This window comes from Callospermophilus lateralis, chromosome 12 (genome assembly GCF_048772815.1).
Source record: "Callospermophilus lateralis isolate mCalLat2 chromosome 12, mCalLat2.hap1, whole genome shotgun sequence".
NCBI lineage: Eukaryota > Metazoa > Chordata > Mammalia > Rodentia > Sciuridae > Callospermophilus > Callospermophilus lateralis.
Genome location: NC_135316.1, coordinates 108226920 through 108250397, shown reverse-complemented (window position 1 = coordinate 108250397; position 23478 = coordinate 108226920). Strand labels below are relative to the sequence as shown.

General features: G+C 50.2%; 1 protein-coding gene across 1 annotated transcript in view; it reads right to left on the bottom strand.

Annotated features, from left to right (window-relative positions):
* Myo16 (myosin XVI) overlaps positions 1-23478 on the bottom strand; it is a 393713-nt gene that overhangs the window by 210291 nt on the left and 159944 nt on the right. Inside the window, exons 13-15 of the mRNA XM_076872404.2 lie at positions 22556-22661; positions 15796-15913; positions 6912-7059 (exon numbers count right to left, since the gene is read on the bottom strand). Coding sequence (XP_076728519.2) covers positions 6912-7059; positions 15796-15913; positions 22556-22661 — 372 coding nt within the window. The remainder of the gene's footprint in view (positions 1-6911; positions 7060-15795; positions 15914-22555; positions 22662-23478) is intronic.

The following is a 23478-nucleotide window of genomic DNA, read 5'->3' as shown; positions in this document are numbered from 1 at the left end:
TCAAGTACACAAAGGCTGTCTGGGGACTGTCTGGCACGGGAATGATCCATGTCAAGTACAAAAGGCACGTCTGCTCACTGATGAGAAGGTCACTGTGAGGTCACTACGTGGCTGAATCCCACCACAAGCCAAAGATGGAGAAGCCCAAGGGGCTTGGCCTAAATTCTGGGATGCAAGGGAGAGAAGGGAATTAGGAAGGTAGAATACAGAGAGAAGACCTGGCAGTGGAGAGCTTTCGACAAGAAGCACGGCGTCCCTGGGGAAGGGAGGACAGAAGGTCCAGTGGAGGAGCCGGACTCCAGAGAGTGGGGTCAAGCTCCCCGCCTCCTCCACCCTCTGTGTCTGCAATGCTGCACGAGAGGACCCTGTGCCCTTAGCCATCTGCCTGGTCCAGGGCCCCCACTGCCCTGTTCGAGCCTTCTCCAGGCCTCCTTCCCCCAACGCCTGTCCTGGGGGCGGAGACGGCTAACAACAGGGACCGCTCAGCCTACTGGCTCTCACTGTCACATGCCCCGTGACCTAACCCTAACCCTAACCCTAACCCTAACCCAGATCCCTTCCCCCACACGGAGGCAGCCGAGTGCAACCAGGGCCTTTAGGGGCTCAGGCCTCTCCTACCCTTCCACCTCCTCTCTAGGGGCCACAGGCCTCCTGTGGCTTCCTTCACCCAGTTTAGTGTGTGAAAGGCAGAAAAGTGGTGTTTAGAGAGACCCAGACAAACCCTGGCTCCCGTGCCCCAGCACGTGACTTGGTAACCAGAGGTTAGCAGGAGGCTGTTTGGCATCTGCAGCACAAAGAGGCACCTGGTCCTGGACTGGCCGTGGACACAGTGTGACGATGTGTCCAGCTCCTTCGTAAACTCAGGGCCAACGGATGAGGGTGTCAGGGTTCCCTCACGCTTCCCACACGATCTCAGAGACAGCCATGGACTGCCCAGAACACGCAGTGTCAGCTTCTGAGTCCTAATTCCCATGGGGTCAGATGGGACTTTAGCTTCCTGCGCACACATGTAAACCCCAAGCGTCATCACAGGATCTCAGGTAGGCACGAGTTCTCCAGTTTCAACCCCCATCCCCATGAACACGTGCACCTGGCTGAACTGGACAGCACTCTTGAAGAGACAGGGACTGGTACCCACTCGTGCAGTTTGAATGTTACTGACACCATCATCACCACTTGGGATTAGATAAGGGCAAGTTTTCACACTCTAGGAGAACTCCATTTTTTTCTACTACAGAGGGTATAGAAAGACAAAGCATTTCAAGCCAAGAAAGAGAGAGAGAGAGAGAGAGAGAGAGAGAGAGTCTTTTGCCCCAGGGAAGATGTGAGTCGGGACTTTCTACAGTAATGTTCAACCTATGAATAGATTCGGATGGTTGTGATGCTCCTGTAGGGTTTGGAAGACTCGTGACAGAGGCAGAGCATGGGTGTGAGGTCCACGAATCTTTTGGGCCCTCGTTGTTCAGAAGCGTCAGGAAGCAGGAGAGCTAGTGTCCGCCCTCTGCCTGTTCTCCTGCCACAGCGGAACTCACCTGGCCCTCTGCAGGGGCCGGCCTGCCCTTCTAGAACTGCTGGGTTATTAACTTGAGACAGGGTGACACTGGCTGCCAGTGCAAACATCTTTATCAAGCTCCTGGCTACGAACGTGATGCAGAATTGTTGTTCACAGTAGCTAAGGGTGACAAATGCTAGAATGTCATTAGTTCTGCTGAACCACTCTCAAATAGGGCCACACACAAGCAAACGCTGACCTTGTGCTTTCCCTTTCATTTTCTTTAAAATGTCACTGACACAAGGGTGTAGAGGCAATGGTTGCCATGGAGACAGTGGGACTGGATTAGGGTCTGGCTCCTGGGTGACACCTCGGTCTGCAGCCCCTGGCTATCCAGTGCAGATGCCAGCACGCACTCTGCTGGTTACGGAGCTCAGGGACGTGGCACCGTGGACGGCACCTGGCTCCTGGTTAAGTAAGCCATTCGTGGTCACACCCTGTGACTCTCACGTACATTATTAATGACAGCCCTTAGAAATAGGTCAAGTGCTTCCTGCCTCCAGTTTTTGTCTTGGGAGCAACTTCAAGCTTTGCCTGGCTAAAATGTGGGGATGAGTGGACATTTTATTACATCATGAAATTACGAAGAATCACCTTTAAGCAACATTCAAGCTTTCCTTTCTTTTTTTTAATTACATGAAACTTGCCCGGGTTAAGTTCGACATTCATAATAATCCCTTAGCAAAAACAAGCCTTGATGGGAGTTAATTGTTCTCTTCTCCTGTGACAGGTGCGCTGGCAGGATTTCAGTTCAAACACTGGTGAGTCAGCGCGTCCTGTCACCACGGCAAGGTGAGGAGGTCAGGATGGGTCACAGGCTCTGAGTCATATGACTGTTGCTTTCCGGATGCCACTTAAGACCTGAGCTCCCTAAAGAAGGTTCCTGGGCAGCCCAGCCCTCCCACCACCCATCCCTGTGAAGGAGACCAGAAGTCACCCTGGACTCAGTGCCCAGCTCTTCTGGCACAAATCCACGGCAGCTGCTTAAAGGCAGTTGAAGATAAGCTATTATAAGCCACTTTCATTAAATCTCAATACCCAGGAATGTAGATTACATTTATCTCCTAGATGTCATTATTATGCACAAACAGAACAAATTGAAATAGTACTTGAGAAACAAACAGCTAGGAAAAGAGAGTGAAGAATCAAACGCAGAAGGAGAAATGTTCAGGGAGCTGCACTGGTTTCCATGTGGGTCTCGGCTGGGGGTTTGTGGTTGGCTCTGGTTGGCTTCCCACTGACTGTGGAGAGCCTGCCATCTTGTGGGAACTCCACACACAGCCTTATCCCAGCAGCGTAAAATGTTGGAGAAGTGGGGCGCAGTGGTGTACACCTGTAACCCTGGTGGCTCGGGAGGCTGAGGCAGGAGGATCATGAGTTCAAAGCCAGCCTCAGCCAAAGCAAGGGGCTAAGCAACTCAGTGAGATCCAGTCTCTAAATGAAATACAAAGTAGGGCTGGGGATGTGTCTCAGTGTCAAATGCTCCTGAGTTCAATCCCCAGTACCTCTTCTCCTCAAAATACCAGAGAACTGGAGACTTCCCCCTTGTTAATAGTCTGGAGGAGGATGCTTACACACAGTGGCGTGGACACTGTTTCATGCAGGCAAGCTGTGGGGTCAATGGCCACTTCAGAGTCATCCTCATCCTGAAGTGGGATCAGGGTCCCTCTGTTCTTTAGGGATCATCCCATCATGCAAAAAAGGGAAATGTTTTTAGGCCTAATTTAATGTTGACATAAACCTACATTTTTATGTGATAGTTTGAAAACTTTTCATTCTAAACACCGGGTCAAGGTTAAAAGGCGCATTTGTAGCATTAATTGTAAAATAATAGTGATAGGTATTTTTTTTTCTGGATTTACAATCACGAAGCAGAAAATAAGTGCTGAGTGTGCCCTCAACTCAGCTCCTGTTAAACATGTATTTTGCCTTGATTCTTCCAAGGAATGTGTTGTTAGGAAAGGAAGAAACAGGATACATTAGAAGGAAGCAGGCTGGCAAAGTCATGTTTCTTCAAGTTCCTTTAAGACCAGGCTGCGTGGTGGAGGGAGTGCGTGAAGAGGGGAGAGGCATGCGGGTGGTAATGGATGGCCTGCCCCACCCTAGCTCTAATATAAAGGGTGAGCATGTGGTTGAGAAAATCAGGCAAGTGGGTGTGCTGTTGACGGTAAGAGCTCTCCTGATAACAGGGTGTGTTCAGCAAGTTCCTATGCCTCATTTGTACCCAGGTCCTCTCACCCATGTCTAACATGGTATTAAGCACCTTACCCACAGGGATCTCCTTTCCCGTTGGGTATCGGTTTTAAGCAGCAGACTCAAAAGGAAAGGCTAGAAAGGTGGAGTTTTGAGAAAGAGTAGAATGCCAGAAAATTTAGATCTATAGTGCTGATGGTAAACAAGTCAATTTCCAGAATTACTGTACTTAACATTCGTAACCACTAACCCAAGGTTTGACCCCATGCTAAAGTCAAATATCAAAGCAATATGAACCTCAAACCTCACCAAGATTGTAAAAGTGAGATGATCCACTGGTATAAACATAAGAAGACCCACAAGAATCACAAAGCCCTGTATGTATGATATTTTATGACTTGCAAAAAAAGCTTGTTTTATTGCTAAATAATACAGTTTTCTGTGCAATGATCACTTTGGAAATGCTCCAACTGATCTCTTCATGTATCTGGAGACTTAAGAGGAAAGTGCAGTTTTGCTCCCAGGAGGTATTCACAGGGCATGTTGGTCAAACACCAGCTCTAGGCAGGAGCACTGGACCATTCACAAGTCTGCACACCAGGCACACATGTGCACAGACATGCACAGACAGGGACACGACCTCTAAACCAGCTGAGTGCTGTGAGATTGGGCTTCTGCTTGTCGGAACAGCTGGGGACAGAAATCCCCACCACTTTCCCTCCTCAAGGCCACCCTGGACATGCAGCCCGGGGCTTTCCATGCAGTGCTCCTTCTGCCAGGGCATGTCCAGTTAGGGATGCCCAGGGTGGAAAAGTGAGAAGCTGATTTCAGGCAGTGGGCTTTGTCAGAACCGCTGCTGAGCAGCAGATCCCTGTCAGCAGGAGCTGCTTCTCACCCCTTGACTCTCTCCTCTGCAAAGTGAGAGGCTCTGACAGATGGGCTTTCTGGCGGCCTGGGAGCTGGGTTTCCACATTTCTATCACTTCTTCCTGGGCGACCACACTTCAGTATTACTGCTTTCTTCTTTTCCCAAGTTTCTGTTGTAGGTTGAGGCCAGTTAACCCCAAATAGTCTTTTTCTTTAAGTAAAATATAATTCTGACAGGGCCTTTTTAACTTCTTGACAATGTTTTTGCCACCAACAAGATAAATCATGTCTATAGACCTGGGTGTGATTTTTCATGGGATTTCATGATGGTGACCGGGAATGCAACAGGACATTAGTCTATGGCCAATTTCTTATCCCTTGCCCCCATGCTCACAGTCATTGACACCTCAGTTATGGGCAGACAACAACCTGTGGCTGCCCCAACCAGTCCTTGAGGTTCAGCCTGAATTACCCCATCACACTGGGAAGACCCTTCCCAGCTCCCAGGTGGACCCCTGCTCACCAGCTCTCAGATGCAGCACAGCTGGTCCTTGGAGCAGTGCCCTCCTCCGTGAGCACCGCCTCCCTCCTAAATGGTCTCTGGTTTGAATATGGGTTGGCTTTGTCCCCCAAGAGTTTACTGCTGGGGGCCTGGTTGTCAGGGGCTGGTGTTGGAAGTGGGGCCCAGCGGGGGTCCTCAGGTCGCTGGGGTGTGCCCTGGGAGGGCTTAGGCAGCGCTCTGGGACTTGAGCTCGTTCTTGGAGGACAGTCACAAGGGGGAAGCCTGGTTCCACTCCGTGCTGACCTCCTCCTTGGGAGGTGACCTCTTGCTCCCACACAAGCTTTTCCATTGTCATCTGCCATGAGGTGACACAGCCAGGGGCAGCCCTCACCAGAGCCTGTGCAACACCGAGTGGACTTTCAGCATCCAAGACCACTAGCCAAATAAACATCTTTTCTTTATACAGTTAGCCTGTCTCAAGTACTTCATTAAGGTCACAAAAACACAGACCAAGACACCAACCCTGTGAATGACGCCCCGCGTTGCTCGGGCTGCGGTCACAGGAGCCATTCATTCTGAAACTGTTTTCCTCAAGTCCAACTTTCAATCCATCCCAAATCCTGACCTTCCTACCTTCAGAACACAATCCGGATCTCACCATTTCTTTCCGCCTCCACATACCACCCCATCAGTACCACTTCCCAATAACCCCATGGGCACTCGGTTCCCTGCTCCCAGCTGTGACCACTACCGTGACGTCTCCACGGAGCAGAGCTGCCTTTGCAATGAAACCCAGTTCATACCCAGAGCCCCCTCCACTTGCAGAGGCATTTGGAACAAACTCCATCCTTCCCACGGGCTCCAACATTCTCCCTCACCTGTGTGACTGTGGTCACACCTGCTGGCCTCAGGCTTCCTCAAGTGCACACCTGTCCCCTCTGAGCCCTGTTCATTTTCTCTCTGAAGGGAACACTCCCACCAGCTCTTTGCCAGGCTCCTCAGGTGCTGCCCCTCACGCCACCTGAAGGAGCCTCCCAATCAGCCCACGTGGAAGAGCACCTCCCATCCCCTCCCTCCCAGCCCTGGACCACAGCCACATTTCCCCGTGCTCCCCCAGCGGAGCAGCACCGTGGGAGCAACTGGACTTTCCTCTCAGAACTGGAGCAAGCCTGTGAGAAACAGGGTGACCTGTCACTAAGGGCCGAGCCTCTGCCCTCTCACTGGGGTGGGGTCTACTCCCTTCCTGCTTCGAGTTTGCATCCTAGTTCAGATCTGACCAGTGCCTGTGGGGACTCGCGTCAGCAGCAGAAAGGTGTGCCTGAGAAGAACGTCACCGTGGTGGGGGCCACTCACGTGCATCACCCCCATGACCAGAGTCCCCCTTTAACACACCTTTTACACAACTTGTTGCCTCCAGTAAAGAAAACCAGCACCTTGGTTCATGGGCACTTTTGCTGTTCCCATGACGGAACCTCATCTATCACTAATGAAAACTTACTATGTAAATGACAGCTCCCATTGTTCCAAAGGATGACCGAAAATCAGGACTTCAAAACTCAGAAGAAATAGAGATGTTTACACACAAACTAGTATTTTGGTATTCTGACCAGAAAAGCAGCAAAACAGAAATGCGATTTCTTACACGCATAGACCTTCACCTAAGCATTCAATAAACAGTTTTGCCCTGTGATAGGGATAGTTCTCGCCTGACGGTAGCCGGCCATTCTCTGGTAGCCACAGTTGCTCTCATAAGGAGGCAGTGTAAGCCTGCCAAAGTCCACTCCCAGAAGCCACTCACCGGTGGGCACAGCTGCGGTCCAGGTGCAGCCCGTACTTCTCCTCTGAGGACAGCCCGTCCATCAACAAGTAGAAGACCAGGAAGTTGCTCTGGCCCAGGGGCTGGGAAACCAGTCTGGACTTCTCCAGCATATAGGTATGAATTCTGGCTGGTGAAGGAGAGAAAAGGGATGCTGTCAGATGGCATTGACAGCTTCGCTTCCATGAATTTCCCTAATTCATTACAAGAGATAAAAATGCAGTTTCTTTTCCAACAGTCGTGTTTTTAATTTAACAGACTGTCTTCTAGAGCAGATTTAGGCTTAATAGAAGTGCTGAGCTGAAGGCACTGAGAGTTCCAGTAGCCCCCTTCCCACCCACAACCCGCTATTTTCTCCATCAGCATCTGTGGGTTCAAACCCAGGACAGAGTTGAGACCTTGTTCACTACAGGCCCCGGGTCACACTGCAGCTCACTCTGTGCTGCATGCTCCATGGCATCAGAGAAAGATACAGGGATGGGCGCAGGGCCAGGGCATCCCCCAGGACCCCCACCACTGGCACCTGTCTCTATAGTGACCGAAATGGGCAGTAATCTCAAGTTGAGGTCATAATTTTAAAATTTTTTGTTCATCGTCATTTGTTCTTCATAAACAAATGTTTGGCTGGAAACATTTTCTGTTTAATTTTAAGAATATTAATCCTGAAATGATTTACTGCACAGGGGGATTTTTTAAAGCCACACTAGTGTGAAATACACTGTTGTTTTGTCCCTTGGCCATGATCCAGGAGGAAGCACGAGGTGGGCCTGTGGGTGAGGACCTGGAGACAGGGCTGACTTATATGCAGACTTGTGCCCGCGGTTCCAACTCCGCTGAACGCAGAGCTCACTACTGAGCAGACTCCACGTTGTGTGTCGTGCAGCGCCTTCAGTACCTTCCATCTAGATTCAAAAGCAGCATGATCATTAATCATCCTTGTTAGCTCATCTCCAGCAGTGAATAAAATTGCTGAGGAGTAGCAGGATTCAAATGAGTAGGATTTCAAATTTAAAAAATAAAAATGTCTTGAAGGAGATTTTGGATGGGAGCAAATTCAAAAAACAGCCCCCCATGCCAGTGGTCATGAGACTGCTATTTTCCCAAGCAGAGATGAGGCACCCTTTCTGCTGTGTCTGAAGTGATACGAGATGAGATGAGGAAGATGGTGCATTCCCAAGTTCAAGAGGACCCCTCACGTGAGGGTCCACGCGGTGGAGAGTCTCCCACTATCAGATGTCCTGATTTCTCAGGACATGCATGTTTCCAAAGCTCTCTTATGTCAGAAATAGTCATGACTAGAAATACACATGCAATCTTCATGTGTGTTTACACATGAAAGTGTTTCTCAAAATGTTTAGGTACCAGGAAAACACGTGTCTGCAGAGCAGACGTGATGCAGTTTATCACAACAGACGTTCTGCGAAGCTCTGCCCGTTGCCGTTCATCACGAGAGCAAGAGGGTGACATTGGCTAGCTTTTCCCTGCCTCATTCTCCCCTCTGACTTCCTGCAGACTCTCTCTGCAGACCCATCAAGCTGCTGAGACACAGGGCAAGGCAGGCTCTCAGGAAGCCCACTGTGCCCTCTTCCCCGGCAGCCACCAGAAGTACCTGCCACTGCAGAGAGCCATGCTCTCTCTTTCACACCTGTACACATGTCCTTGCCTGTCACTCCTGGTCACTCAGACTGAGGTGAGGTGGGAGACTGGGGGGGCCTCTCCTGAGAATGAAACGTACCCATTCTCTCCCAAAATGAGACACTGCCAATCTCCACACTGCTTTAATGCCATTTTGCCCATCCACAATATAGGGAAGAAAACATGGAAATATCTCAGGACCCCTCTGGACTTCACGAGGAAGGAGCTACCATTCCGAGCACCTACTGTATGCCAGGCCCTGAGCCAGGTGACCTGCAGTCCTGCCATGTGCCTTTCATCTTTCAACCTAGTGGCTTGTCCCAAAGCCCAGGCTGACTGCAAGAAAGGATGCTGCTCTTCATGTGAGATAAGATCAATTAAAGCACTCTGAAACCTCAGGAGGGCCTCAAATGAAGTATGGAGTATAAGGGTGACTGATGACGACAGTGAGAATGGGTGTTCAGTGCTCACATCTCTGCTTTGTTTCTTCAAAATCAGGATCTGAAAAATGTGCAAGGCAAAGGCACTTATTTATTTTCCATATCATTTGTGCTAACTCTGAAGGCTTAAGTTTCCCAAGTAGGTAGCATGGCTCAGCACATCTATCGGAAGGCATTTCCTGCCGTTAAGCAAATTTAGTTTCAAGTTAAATAGATTTGGGGTCTTCAGCCACAGAAAACACAAAGAGCCAAAGAGAAAATACAAAAAAGCCAAACCAGGTCCCTCGCTCTCCTCTTGTAGCTAACTCCAGCACTTTTCTGGAGATAGTATAAGATTTGACTTGAAGGCGAAGGGGAAAGAAAAAGGGGGTGATTTAACCTATTCAGTCCCAGGTTTTCAATTCTGCAAATATGTCCATGAAATTGTCCCAGCTGCACTAAAATAGTTTGGAAATCATGACCCAGAACTTGGATGCCCTTCATGGTCACTAAGGACAGAACTCAGCAGTCCTAATAAATAGAACACTGGGACGATACCACAGCTTTCAAAGCTGTCCTATAAAGAGGACACTGAACTGACATGCTGTCTGGGACGCCTGGACAAAGTGGACTGGAGACCACTTAACACACTGGCTTTTCATGGGAACCGTGAGGTTTCGGGGTGATGCGCGTCCCCTGCTCTAGAGGGAACAATGAGTCACGGGAAGTTGAGCGACTGCCGGAGGCTGCCGAGCTGGAGGCAGAGCCAGGGCCAAGCCAGGCTGCGCTCGGACTGTGCTCTCCAGCTCCCCCAGCAAGGTGGGGACCCGCTGGCTCCTGCAAACCTCCCCTCTGGACCTCCCTGAGTGCAGGTGGAGCCTGGATCTGGCACTGCACACACTCTGGACGGGGAGAGTCTGACCGGTGGCCTCCCAGTCTCCACCGCCCTTCTCCAGGAGGCTGTATAGGGACGAGCAGGAAAGGCACAAGAAGCCACCCTTGCCCCCAGGTGCCCTGCAGGACACCCTCTGAAGGTCCTCCTTCCGTGCTTGGTGGCTTGGTGCACAGCCTTCTCTTCAATAAGGAACATCCAGGAGGAGAAATCCCATTGTTGTTTGAAAACCGTCTGGTGGGCCTCTCAGGTGTGTGATGGAGGGACAGAGGATTCCGCTTTGAAAGTCCACTGTGGAGGGAGACTTGGGACTCCAGGGGCAGGGGCCACAAGGTGCTAGGGTGATGATGCCCTGTTGGTCGCCTGGCAGTTGCTTCCTCCGCCGGGGTATGTCCCCCTGGGAGGCAGTCGAACCAGACCATCACAGCTCTTACAGGAAGGCAGAGAGACGGCGGCCGTCAATGGTGGCTACTCCGAGCAGCTGGACCCCGCCCAAGGGAAGAGGCGAGCTCAGTCCAGCTGCATAGATGAAGAGAAGGAGGGACTGGCATGGGCCCCACGACCAGTAACCAAGCCTAGGTTGTGCCAAAGCCCGACCCCATGGCCCAGCTGTCTCATAGGAATGTCCCTCAAACTGGACCCCTGCAATCTAGGTTGTGGACACTGGGGACAGCAGGGACAGGAGCAGCTAGGCTGAAACAGCCAAGAGCCACTGGGAGTATTGACCTTGGACGCTGGCTGAGCATCAGGAAGCTGGTGACTGGGAGGAGCACGTGGCCTGGGGTGGGCCTCTGCCCCACCTGGAAGAGGCTTCTCCCCAGGACGGCTCCTCTCCAGGGAAGGCAACCCCATCAGCTGCGCAGATGCTCTGGTCCTGGGAGGAGAACGGGGGACGTGGAGTCCACCACATCCCCGCGCAGGCTTCACCATGGCCCCTCGTCACACCCGGGGACCTCTGCGCTCTTGGACGAAAATCACAAACCGTGAAGGATAGGAACAGTGGCACAAGTCTCAAGGGAGAGGCCCCAGGGCTGGGGGACCTTCTTGGCAAAGTTCTCCTTACGGTCCTCGGCTGCCTTCTTCAGACCTGGCTGTGGGCAGAGCAAGGTCAGTGCTTCTCAGACCCCCCAGGGCCACGCACACTGTGGGCTGGGAGTAGCTGCTTTGTCGAACACAGAATCAGAAGGAAAAACACACTAGGCCCAGAGCCAGACTCAATGCTATTTATTAATTAAATTACTCCAGAATGGAAAGAATCGTATCTACTGTCAATGTCTCATAAAACAGAGCTTTATATCTTCTGTGTCATGGTGCGTGGTCATAGCCCCAAAGGACTGTTGGCATTAAATTATAAAAGTGTTACTAACAGCAACGGTGAGGAAACATCCAGCATCTCCCAGCCCTAAAATCAGCAAGGTATCACTCCCCGGCCGTAGAGGGACAAGAACTGATCACCCAGCGGATGAGTGGGTGTCCTGAGGAAGCAGAGTCTGCCCTTCAACCTGCGCCTCGTGCACGTGGCCTCTGAGCCGTGGCCTTGCCGCAGTCTGGAGACCTGTTGTACTGAGCATTTAAAACTCACAAGACCTGAATGGGAGATCCATCAGAATGGCTGAGCCTCAGCTTTTTAAAAGAGGGTCTTTACATTAAATAGTTTAAAAGGGTCACACATACAGCTTCTTAAAGTGGCCAATACTTATTTTTCTGAGCAGTGACAGTATTCTCCCTTAAACCAAACATACTTTGGAAAAGTAAAATTCTTCCCCCAGGCTTGGCTGCAGGCTGAACTGTGTCCCATCTAAGGACACACCAAAGAGCCCAGCCTCGCTACTGTGACCTTATTTGGGAACAGGCCACTGCCAAGTACTCAGGTTAGGACGAGGACACTACACAGGCCAGGTCCTAACCAATGTGACTGGTGTACTTTCAGGAGAGGAGAGCCAGGGTGAAGGCCACGGGTCCAGAGGCAGAGACACGAGTCGGGCAGACACAGCTGAGGAGCAGGGTGAGATGCTGAGAGGGGGCAAGAAAGGGTCCTCCTGGAGACCAAAAGGTCATGGGCTCCAGCCTCTGGCTCGGAGGATAGCACACCTTGGTTCTAGGCCGCCCATATTCCTGTTGATCTGTTGTGCTACTTAGGATCTTAAATTCCTCTAACAGCTCACATGTTAAGGCCTGGCCCAGGACAGAGCTCCTGGAGGTGCTGGGACCTGCGGGACGTGAGGCCACTTGGAGGAAGTAGCCACTGGGAGCATGCCTTGAAGGTATGTTCCCCTCCCCCTTCTCTCTCTCTCTCTCTCTCTCTCTGCCTTTTAGAGCACCCTTGCTCCACCACGTGCTCCCTGCCATGGTGTTCTTCTACCTCACCACTGGCCCCAAAGCAGTGGAGCCTGCAAACCATGGTCTGAAGCCTCAAACCATGAGCAAAAGAAAACCTTCCTCCTTATGAGTTGATAGATCTCAGGTATTTTGTCACAGCAATGAAGACATGACTGACACATTAGTTGTAGCAGCTCTCCTACGCTAAGACAGACACTCCGACTCAGTCTCAGGTCCACTCTGTTTTCCTTTATGCTAACTGGCACCAGGAACCAAGTCAAAGCTGCCAAGTCCCTTCACTAGACAAAGGGCACCAGACCAACAATGCGCAGAGTACTTGGTTTCTGGACTGGAGGCTGTGGAGCACAGAGCAGCATCCTTGAAGTAACCCATCCCAAGGGTCCTGTCTCAGTAGAGCTGTCTACCTCCATAGGGTCTGCTCCTCTTCCTGTTCTAGGATATAGGTGACAAGGTGAGTAAGCACACAGCCACGCAGTCTGTGGGGTGGACTCCTGTGATTGGGTGAACTCAGTCCATTTCTGAAGCATCCAGCAGTGTGCAGAGCACACCTGTGTGTTCAAGGTGCTGCCCACATGGTGGAGGCTGTGCTGTGTCCCTGGCCTCTTCTCCTTTCCAGTGTAAGGAGTTCTAGTTTTGCCAGCACTCCAAAGACAGGGCCCTCGAAGCTTCCTCTCCCGACAACCATTCTCTGAGCACACATATATGTCTTAAATACGGGAAACCAAGCCCTGGGCCTTGGGCCCCGGGCAGACCCACCAGGCTCTTCCATGTGGTGCCGTGCAACTCCCCTGGCACCGCCTCTTAATACAGCTGCGATTCTGCGTTTCTCTTGATTTGAAAACCCATAAAAATAACCCCTAAGGCAATTGGCCAGATTTTTAAAAGAACACAGTAGGAAACTCTCAACCCTACAAATGTGGGCATCAGAACTGAAGCAAGGGTGCCAGGACAGTGAGGGAAAGTGGAAGGGAAGAGTGGGGAAGCCTGGGGCCTTCCCTAAGGCTGGGTCCTGTTTCCTAAGAAGGGAACGGGCAAGGTATCCAGGAGGCTGGACGTGGGCTGAGCGCCTGCCCAGGGGTCCCTAAGGATGCAGGGTGTCTCTTGAACAACTCAGGTTCGTGATATGCTCGAGGCTCCTGCCACCGTGCACTGCCTGGGAACCAGGGAGCTGGTGGACGCAGGTGCCGGGGACCTAGGCTGGGGTTCAGTGGTGGGACTGACAGAGGGCTTGGCCAGTGCTTACTGCAGAGTTGCCGGGTTCTTTTTAGAATGTGCGTGTAATTGTTTTCTAAAGGAAACGTCCTGAAGAAAAAAGACATTAACTCCACCCAAGAAAAGGAAATGAGAAAATGAGTTATGGCCCCCACTCTCAGAAGCCAGTGGCTGTCACCCCTGGGTAAAGAGCACTGGGTTGAGCAACTCTCTTGATGCCCAGATGCACTCCTTGCCTGGCCAAGGTGTGGGCAGGAGGCCTGCGTTGGTCAGGGCTGCGTTGGAAGGGCGCTCTCCACCTTCACCACTCAGCAGGACCCTGAGGGCCTTGGTGACAACATGTGGTGGGCAGGCACAAGCAGGCCTGAGACTCTGCATTTCCAACCAACTGCCAACAGCGCTGGTCCTGGGGCCAGAGGCCTGTGTGGCAAGGTGCGGCCCCTTCACTCTGGAGCCTGCTGTCCTTGGGGTCTTCTGCCCACTGAGCCAGCATGGCCACGCCTACCTCCAATCTCAGAGAGGAAACTGGTCGTAAGTAGAAGGCAGGCCTGTCCTGTCCGTGGAGGGCCAGGTCTGCAGGCAGGTGGCCTCGGGACCCGGTGCTGCAGACCAAGGGCATAACAGCTCTCCTGCTGAGAAATGGAAGCCTCTGCCTCTGGCTTCACATCCCAAAAGAAAAGTCCTCTTCTTTCTCTTGAGTGCACATCATTTACCAGATTTCACTGAGCAGAAATTTGATCTTTACCTTCACTTGCGGCAACCAGGTGTTTCTTTACATTACAGTCAAGAGGAGCCTTTCTGGTAGGGGTTGGAGGATGACATATGGTTTGGACGTGAGGTGTCCCCCAAAAGCTCATGTGTGAGACAATGCAAGAGGTTCAGAGAAGAAACGATCGTGTTGTGAGAGCCTTCACCCAATCAGTGAGTTAATGACCTGATGGGATTGAGTGGTAATCAAGGCAGGTAGGACGTGGCTGGAGGAGGTGGCATTGGGGCCGTGGCTTTGGGGTCTCTATTTGTATCTGCCAAGTGGAGTCTCTATCTTTTTCTGCTTCCTGATGGGAGTTGCTTCCCTCCACCATGATGCTCTGCCTCATCTTGAGCCCAGGGGAATGGAACCTGCTGTCTGTGGATTGAGACCTCTGAAACTGTGAGCCCCCAGTAAACTTTCTTCCCCTAAAATTGTTCTGGTCAGATCTTTTAGTCACAGCAGTGAAAAGCTGACTAAAAAAGGTATCTTGAAAAAGACAAATACAACTGAGCTCTTTAAAAAATCATTTATAATTAGTGAATATTTGCATCCTCGCAGATCTTATAAAGTCACTTCAAGATTAGGCATTCCACCAACGAATGTATCTGTACTAATTTGCATGATTGGAAGGAGGTAAAATTTCAAGTGGAATCTAAGTTAGTTGAAAAAAATCTCTTTCCAGAACTGGAGGTTAAACCCAGAGGCACTCTCTCATCCAGCCACATACCCCCAGCCCTTTATTTTCATTTTAAGACAGGGTCTCACTAAGTCACTCAGGTTGGCCTCTACTGTTGGGATTGCAGAATGCACCACCACTCCTGGCAAATTAATTGAATTTGAAATGAGAATTTTTTCATAAAATACACATAATTATTTAAACCAAACAAGAGACTGGTTCTGTGTTAAGTTTTGTTGGGTGATTATTTTAATGTTTGGATTTGTTTAATTCAGTCTTTCTAAAAATACAGATTTGGTTTTATTCAAAATGGAGTTCACTATGTGTTAAAGAAATCATATAAAATTGTGATTTATGTAAGTATCCGAGTTCCCTTCTACATGCAGCAAGTATGAGTCAGTTATCTTTAGTTTGGTTCCACATTGTATAGTTTTTACATTAAAGGCTTGAAAAGGCTGACCCTGCACGTGAGGATGTCTCAGACTCAGGACCCGACCTCCCAGGCTCACAGGCTCACCCAGCCCCATGTGCCTGAGTCTCCACCTAGTTCTAAAGCAATGAAGCTTTGCAGGGTTGGCAGGAGGTTTTCAACACATCTGCGATGAGATACAGATGCTCTCCTCTCTGGGATGCTTTATGGACAGCTTCCCTCCACTGGGTACCTACTTAGAATGTGACAGAAATAGCCAGGCACAGTGGCACATGCCTATGATCCCAGAACTGGGGAGGCCGAGTCAGGAGGATTCAAAGTTCAAGGCCAGCCTGGGCAACTCAGCAGGACCCTGTCATAAAATAAAAAGTAAAAAGGACTTGGGGTGTGGCTCAGTGATAAAGCACCCCTGGGTTCAATCCAAGTATGGAAAAAAAAAAAAAAGATTGTGACAGAAGGTGACCATGGATCTCCAAGGTCCCGCAGGCTCTGCCTTCCCCTGTCCACTCACCTCCAGTCATGTGCTTCTTCCTTTCACAGAACTGCAGCTCCGAGTACTTGATGAAGCAACTGGACAGATCGTTGAGTGTTGTCCTGGCGTGTCCAAAGGCTTCCAAGATGCATGTGACCTGCATCAAGAGGGAGAATGTCACCCATATATTCAGAGTCTAAAAATGAAACAGGGGAGCCAAGTTGGCAAAGGGGCAGGAGTGTTCCATCATCTCACAGGCTCCACACTTCCAACACCAGGTTGACGTTTTAAGGCTACTTGCTCCTCAAATGCAAACTATTAGTATGTGATGCCTCAAATTTGTGGCCACTGTTAATAAAATGACACACGGATGGTACATTCACACCTGTCGGGAGAAAGATCACTCACACACTCACACTTTAAGGTTATTCAAAAAGTTAAACTTGACCACTATATAGCATTTGGGGCCTTGGAGGGGAGTCAGGAGAATTGAGACAAGCCCTAGTTAGACCTTATTTTTTAACAATAAACTTACGCGAACATTGGCACAGATTTCTTTACTGTCCACACACACTGTTCAGCCAGAGACCCCACGTAAGCCTCCCCTGACTGCAGTTTTGCCCCCTTGCAACAGCTATCTCCCACAGAACCAGGAACACAGCATCTGGGCGAGGGTGTTTCTTCGTGCACCTGTGATCGTCACGGTGCCAAGCCTTCTCCCAAAAGTGACCATCTGAGAGGCTTGAAGAGCATCTTCCTCAAGACAGGAGCAGGCTAGGCGCAGTTCCCCAGCCCGCCACAAGACGAAGCACCACCACACCCATTGCTACTCAGGCCGCTAGTCTGTCCCCTGTCATTTCTTGCCACAGTCTGGCTGGGCACAATTCAGGAGCCACTTGTCAAAAGAAACAAACTTTATTTTTAGAACCACACACGCCAAACAAAACAGCTCCTCAGGAAAAACCCTCAGAGCCCAACTGCCACCACCGGCTTCCCACAAGCCTCTTCCTCTCCCACAATCCTCCTGCTCTTGAGGCCGATTGGCTGGGTCGTGTGGGTGGAGCCAAAAAAAGTCCCCCAATGAGCAGCTCCGTGGTCTGAAAGGACGGGGAAACAGCCCAATGAGCATCACCGCAGAGGAGCCAATCAGTTGGCAGGTAGAAGTTGCTGGGGCCGCTGTGAGCCAATCATCAGCTGGCAGCTGGAAGTTTGCTGGCAGCTGGAAGTTTGCTGGGGCCCCTTCGGCTGTGGCTCTCAACAATTTCTGGTGACAGTACATTTAAAGAACTTTACTATGAAAATTTTAAAAACTCTTTGAGTTTACTTTTTAATTTCCTAACATCTGCTGTACTAAGGCATTTATTTCTCCCAGAAGTATACTACATTTCCAAAGATCATAAAACCACACTTCCATGCTAACCATAAAAGTGCCCAAAGTTGTGATAATGGTGAATGAGGTCTGTGAAGCCATCTGCTTGTGACGTTGGTAGTTTTGGAGTTCAGCATATTAAATCCTTAAAAAACTCTATGCCTGGGTGTACACAGAATAACCGTATTTCAAAGACTATCAGAAATAACTTGATAGAAAGCTATAGAAATGTTGTCCAAAAAAAGTTGAATTTGTACATGTTAGTTTCTTAATTTTTACTTTTTTATTTTAAAAAAGCCAAATGTTATATATATATATATATATATATATATATATATATATATATATATATATATAATAGTGAAATTAATAATGGCAAATGGATAATATTGATTACACAAAATTGAATTATAATATTGATTACACAAAATTCACAAAAATAAGATGAGACTTTAAAATCATTTTGGTTCTTAGTTATTTTGGTTTGGTATCGGATAATAAAGTGATGTTTTTATCTTTCTATGAAAGAGCATTTTAGGTCATTAGCACTTGTGCCCAACAGGAGTGTGGGTGATGGGTAGACAGAAGTGCTTTGGGACATCTCCCTATCCTGGCTCAGGCAGTGACGGTCATGACCTTGGGCAAGTCCCTTCATTCCCATGCACCCTCCCTTCTCTGGCACATGAATCACTCCCTCCTCCCGTAGCTGTGGCATCCTGTGTGATGCCCTCAGCCTCATGACGTCTGACACCAAGTAAACATTCGACAAACGATGATTTTGTTTTGTTACTGATTTAAACCACTGCAGCCAGGTTTCCTCTGTGCTTACCACGTGGCCGTGCTCCAAAGTGAGGTGCGTGTGCACACAACATGCCCCCATCCTCATAGCCTGGGCCTTCCATGCACAAACAGGGACACAGATTAGTACCCTTCTCTATCCTCAGAGCTGAGTGCTGCACTGGGTCAGACCCCGGTCACAGGGCGGCCACTGTTGCAGTGACACAGGAAACATGCCACACATGAGCCAAGGTCACTCCCGTCAGGTAGCAACCGTGACCACTCATGCAGCGCTCATCCACTGTCCCCTGCTGTCCTGTAGCTCAAGATTTAAACGCTAATAAGCTCTGAAGAAGCCAGTGGTTTTCATATTCAATTAGCCCCTTGGCCAATAGGTGGCACTAAACAAATACCTGAAGAGACTGAGAAAACGGACCGGGCACAGTGCTACTGCTCGCCTTTGTCTTTTAAACAAAATAATGAGAATGCCCCACAGTCACAGCATCTGAAGCAAAAACATAAGTGAAGGAGTCAAAGTACGGATCCCCATATTTAAAGACTCAAATTTCATCCGCCTCGCTTTTCCCTGCTGCATTCCACGGTGTCCACTCCAACACTCCATCGTAAGAGTCTATTCTCCTGCGGCAGCAGCTTATTTTATTTTCTGTAAGTAAAAAAATCCATGGCCTCCTGAATAAAAAGCGATGCCTCCAACAATCAAGGGAGCCAGTTGCCACACTCTAAGTTGCTCAATAAATGCTTTTCAAAGCGATTTGAGTGGAATTGAAGTTTTTTTTTACAGTTTAAATTCATTTGAGCTGAAATTGGTGAGAAGTTCCAGGCAGTTTCTTTCCAAAACATGACTTTGCTGTTCCAATCATTCTAATGGCACGGAAAATCCCCTGCCCTGATGCTTGAGAACACACACAGGGGCCAGGAATCTACACCCTGCTCGGCGGATCTGAGCAGATCTGAAACTGCACAGGGATAAGACCAGTGCGTGTGGCCTCAGGTTCCCACCCTGCGCCGGAGGACACAGAAGGAGCCTGCTGCACCGCAGAGGCAGAAGCAGCCCACGTTGGCTTCTGACAGGTGGCACCTGAAGTCCAAGGCTGAAGTTCAGAAACAGCCAGGTGGTCCTTAAAACCTAACAGGTGACCTGAAAATGATTTCCAAACTCATTTCCGGACCTCAACGCAGCCCCTCCCTCACCTTCCAGTCACCCCCACAGCCCCCCCCTCCTCCCTTCTCATGATGTTGGGCTGTGACTGTGGCACTGTCCAGGGCAGCTTGCTCCCAACCCCTCCCTTTTGGCCTTCTGCCCCTGCACTCCCCTGAGACTCCCCTCCTGCGTGGGCTCTCAGGGGCCATGGAAGAAGCTTCTGTCCAGGCTTCTCTCTACCATTTTTGCTTCATTCTCTCTGCCAACTGCAGCCAAAATAACCCAGTGGTTCTTCCTCTCGTGCCTCTCTGAGACCCAGGGCCACGCTGCCCGCTCTCCTTGCACGGTCATCCTGGAGGAGGTGTCCTGTGTGCGGAGGGCAGCCCCACCCGATCCTGGGCAGCTCTGCGCACACTCACACAGGGCCCAGGCTGCTGCTGGCTCCGTCCTCCTCCTCCTGGGCTCACCTAAGGAAGGCTCCTCGACTGAGGGTGACCTGGATTTCAACTGCCTGGGACGTCACCATGTGGCAAGGGAGCTCCTTCTATTCGCTTCATTAACCAGATCTTTCTTCCACGGAGGAAGCACTGCCCCTCTCCAATGTACTTAATTTCACCGAACCCTTGTAATCCCAAAGATTTTCAGTATGCTCAGATCTATTCTGCACTTGCATTTGATCCCGGGACACATCCTCGGATGCTTCGTAAAATCTGGCTGATTTTCATGAACCACTCCACTGCTGAATGACATTCATGTGGTTGGGAATTTAAAGGGAAACAAAGTCTGTATCGACAAACCATGGTTGATATACAGAGTGTAACTGCCCAAGCCTGGACGATGGTTTTCCATGAGATTATAAATCATTTGCTGTGGCATCTTTCATGGGTCATGAGGAATGAATAAAATGAACAAGGGAATTAGAGGCAGTTGGACTTGGAATTTGCTGACATTATGGCCCTGGCTCCCAGATGCTGGTTTGGAAGAGTCATGCCCACCTCTGCCTGGGGAGAGCAGCTCAGGTGTCTTCCCCTGTACACTAGGCATCCAGAGGGCAGTCCAGAACTTTCTCAGCCTGCACCCTCACACTGTTATCTTAATGAACGGTTGAGTCTCTAAGTTAGAGGGGAAACTACTCTTCCCTGTCATTCCTATTAAGTCAGCTGTGTTGCTTCCATTAGTTAACTGTGCTCATGTCATGACCATGCTGCTTATTCATGCTCTGACATTTCGGTATTGGTAATTAGCATATTAACATGTTAACATATCTGAACAAAGAAAACAGGCTACGCTCTTCTTCCCAAGTTGACTGCAGACATTAAATTCTGAACTGTGTTAGAGAATGATGTGACCCTCGATATGGTACGAGCTCAATAAATGGTCATAAAGTTTGTGGGGGGTTTTTTGGTACCAAGGATTGAACCCAGGGGTATTTAACCACTGAGCCACATGCCTAGCCTGAGTTGCCGAGGCTAGCTTTGAACTTGGCAATCCTCCTGCCCCAGCCTCCGGAGTCAGGGGGATTACAGGCTTGCACCACCACGCTCTGCTAAATTGAAGTCATTTATGAGCACACCTGAGAGTAGATAAGTAAGCTGCAGAACTGATTTGATATGCATTCTTAATGAGAGTCGAATCTCCAGACTCAGGCTGAGCTCAGGAATGCATTAGAGTAGATTTAAAATGTTAAGACTTAGAATTAAAAGTACGATATGTAATACTAATCCATGTGTTGAACAAAAGTTTCTCTCACTTCTGGACGAGGGATCGGATACTGTGCATTTTTGGACATTCCCGAGTAAACGTCTCCACAGTGGAAATAACCGCCCTGAAGTGCCAGCAGCACAGGCAGGTGACATGCAAGCACACAGCTCGACATTCGCAGCCCAGTGGCTCAGAACTTTAACTTGACTCTCAGACAGACGGCAGTGTTTGGGGGAGCCCGCTGATTTATTTCTAGCAATATCTCTCCCTGGGGGACACAGGAGGAAGAGAGCACGGTTTTTGACATAAACATGCCGTGGTCTCCTGCCATCAGTCTTCTCTACCGTCCCTTGTCTATGCCAAAGTGTTTCCCCTGTGTATTTCTCACGTTCTCTCACTCATCACCTGACACAGCCCTGCCCCATGGCAGGGTAAGACAGCGTTGCCAGATTCACCTGGAAGCTAACAGGTACTGGCTGGATGAGCCAGCCAGAGACTGGGTGAGTTCCACTGTGTTCAGAGTGGCTTCCGTGTAGGCTGAGGACAGGAGAGTCACGCCCGAGGCCGGAGAACTCACAGCTGTCTGGAAGAAGGCTGGGCCGTGCCTGCTAAGGGAGCTTCCTGCACAGGCAACAGAATCACTCTGGCGTTTTGAGAAGAGAAGTCACATGACTGCAGCCCACAGTCCAGCTACCTTCCTCTTGCCATGGACAGTGTGAGTGGCCAGGGGCTCCCCCCACAGCACAGCAATCCTGCCAAGTCCAGCCTGCACCTGAGCAGGCGGGGCTCACCTCCTCATGTGGGCCTTCTCCCTGGACCAGTGCCCTCTCGTCCCTTCCTCCTAGCTGAGGGACAGGGCCTGGGCCCTGTCTGACTCTGGCAAGCACAGCTGTCCTGCCCTCCAAGAGTGGCTCCTTGGACATGCACCAGAAGATCATCAAGAACCAGGAAGACAGGGAAGCACGAGGAAGGGCCCTGAGGCCATCCACTGAGAGACAATGGCATCAACCTTCGATGACCTGAGGGACGCTGGATGGGCAAGGGAGCCAGGACGGTGGGACACTGAGACTTTGTGCAGAGGGAGAGAGGCTGGAAAGGGGGGTGCTGGTTTCTGGCTGCAAAAATGACGGGGCCATGAGCTGCTTCTTCCACCTGCTGTGCCCTGAAAGCCCCGGCAGCAAAACTTCCTAGAACCGCGTAGCAGCAAGAGGCAGCGGGTGGATGACACCGGTCGGGCCCTGGGCACAGCTTCTGAGTTTCACTGTGAGGATCCCTCCAGCTGGTCCTTCATGCCAGGCTGTGCTCTGCGTCCTCCTGGCACCTCGGAGATGCAGAGCGGGGTGAGTCTCAAGGGCCAAGGGCCCCAAGGCCACCCGGGCTTCTGGACTGATTCAGGTTCAGCTCTGCGGTTAGGTTCATCACTGCCTCAGCTTCACTTTCAGATGCCTTGAGACTTTATTATCAGTGCTCGATAATCCTCAGGTCAGTGTCCCTGAAGTTCCAAACTGGCACTTCCTACAGGAGCATCAGTGTCCTCTGACTTAAGTCCAACCATTTAGAGCAAATGTAACAAAAGAATATGTTCAAAATATTTTAAATGCACTAAAAATAAATGTTCACTTGAACATTAAGTTGCACCAGGGCTTAATCAGGTTTTTCCTTTCCCTTGTTTTTCCTTCCCCAATTTCACCTCCTTTTGCCCGTGACAGCGTCCCACCTACTTGTGCGTGACACCATCCTTTGCTCAACATGCTCACTCACACATCTGCCCAGCCAATGCAGCAACTTACGTGTTTAAATCTGGCGTCGAATGCAGCCCTGCTGGAGTCAGACCTGAAGGTCAGGTGCCGCATGATTTGCTTGCTGGCCTCGGACTTGCCAGATCCTCGCTCCCCACTGAGAAAACAGGGAAAAGAGGTCCACTAGTTCAGAGAAGGCACTGAAAAAATTAGATAACCAGAAGTGATTCCAGACGCAGAGGTGGCAAGGAGTGACATGAACATGTCCAGTGACTCTTCACTGGACACACTGGCCTCAGACGTCCGTTGGACCTACGTGTGCTGTGTGGGGACGGTGTCCCAGACATCCAGGCTACAGATGGAGGTGCCCTAACTTCTCTCCCTGTGACCTACCCAGTAGAACCACAGCCCCTGCTGCAGCAGAAAGGCTCAGTCTGCCTCAGTAGGGACACAGCAAGGACGTCCCCTGTGTCTTGAGTGACAGCCATCTAGAGTGGGAAGAGCATGTGTCCCAGAGCCACGGGGTGCTGCATTGCATCTCTCTGCACCTCCCAGGGAAAGTCGCCGTCCTCCCCAGCATGTGCTCCCCTCCTGAAAACAACCTGAAGCCGCAGCCACTCCTGGGGCGCGAGGTCTTGGACCCTGAGCAGCCAGCCTGGCCCTCGGGAGGTCCTAGAGGGGACCCAGGTGGTTCTATAATTAGTCTTCTCCTCTAACCTAGGGAGAGCTGTCACCCCCAAGCTTGCAGTTTATGATGACAACACTGACGTCCCCACGTCCCTCACTAGCTTATAGCATCTCTCCAAATAGTAGCCACACTACATTCCTGACACCAAACGACCTCAGACCATCCTGAGGTTCCTACACAATCATGACCAAAGCAGCCTGGTACTCAGTGACTTTATTTATGACTCAGATGGAAAATTCATATAGATTTAATCACTGAGCCACATCTTTGGCCCTTAAAAAAAATT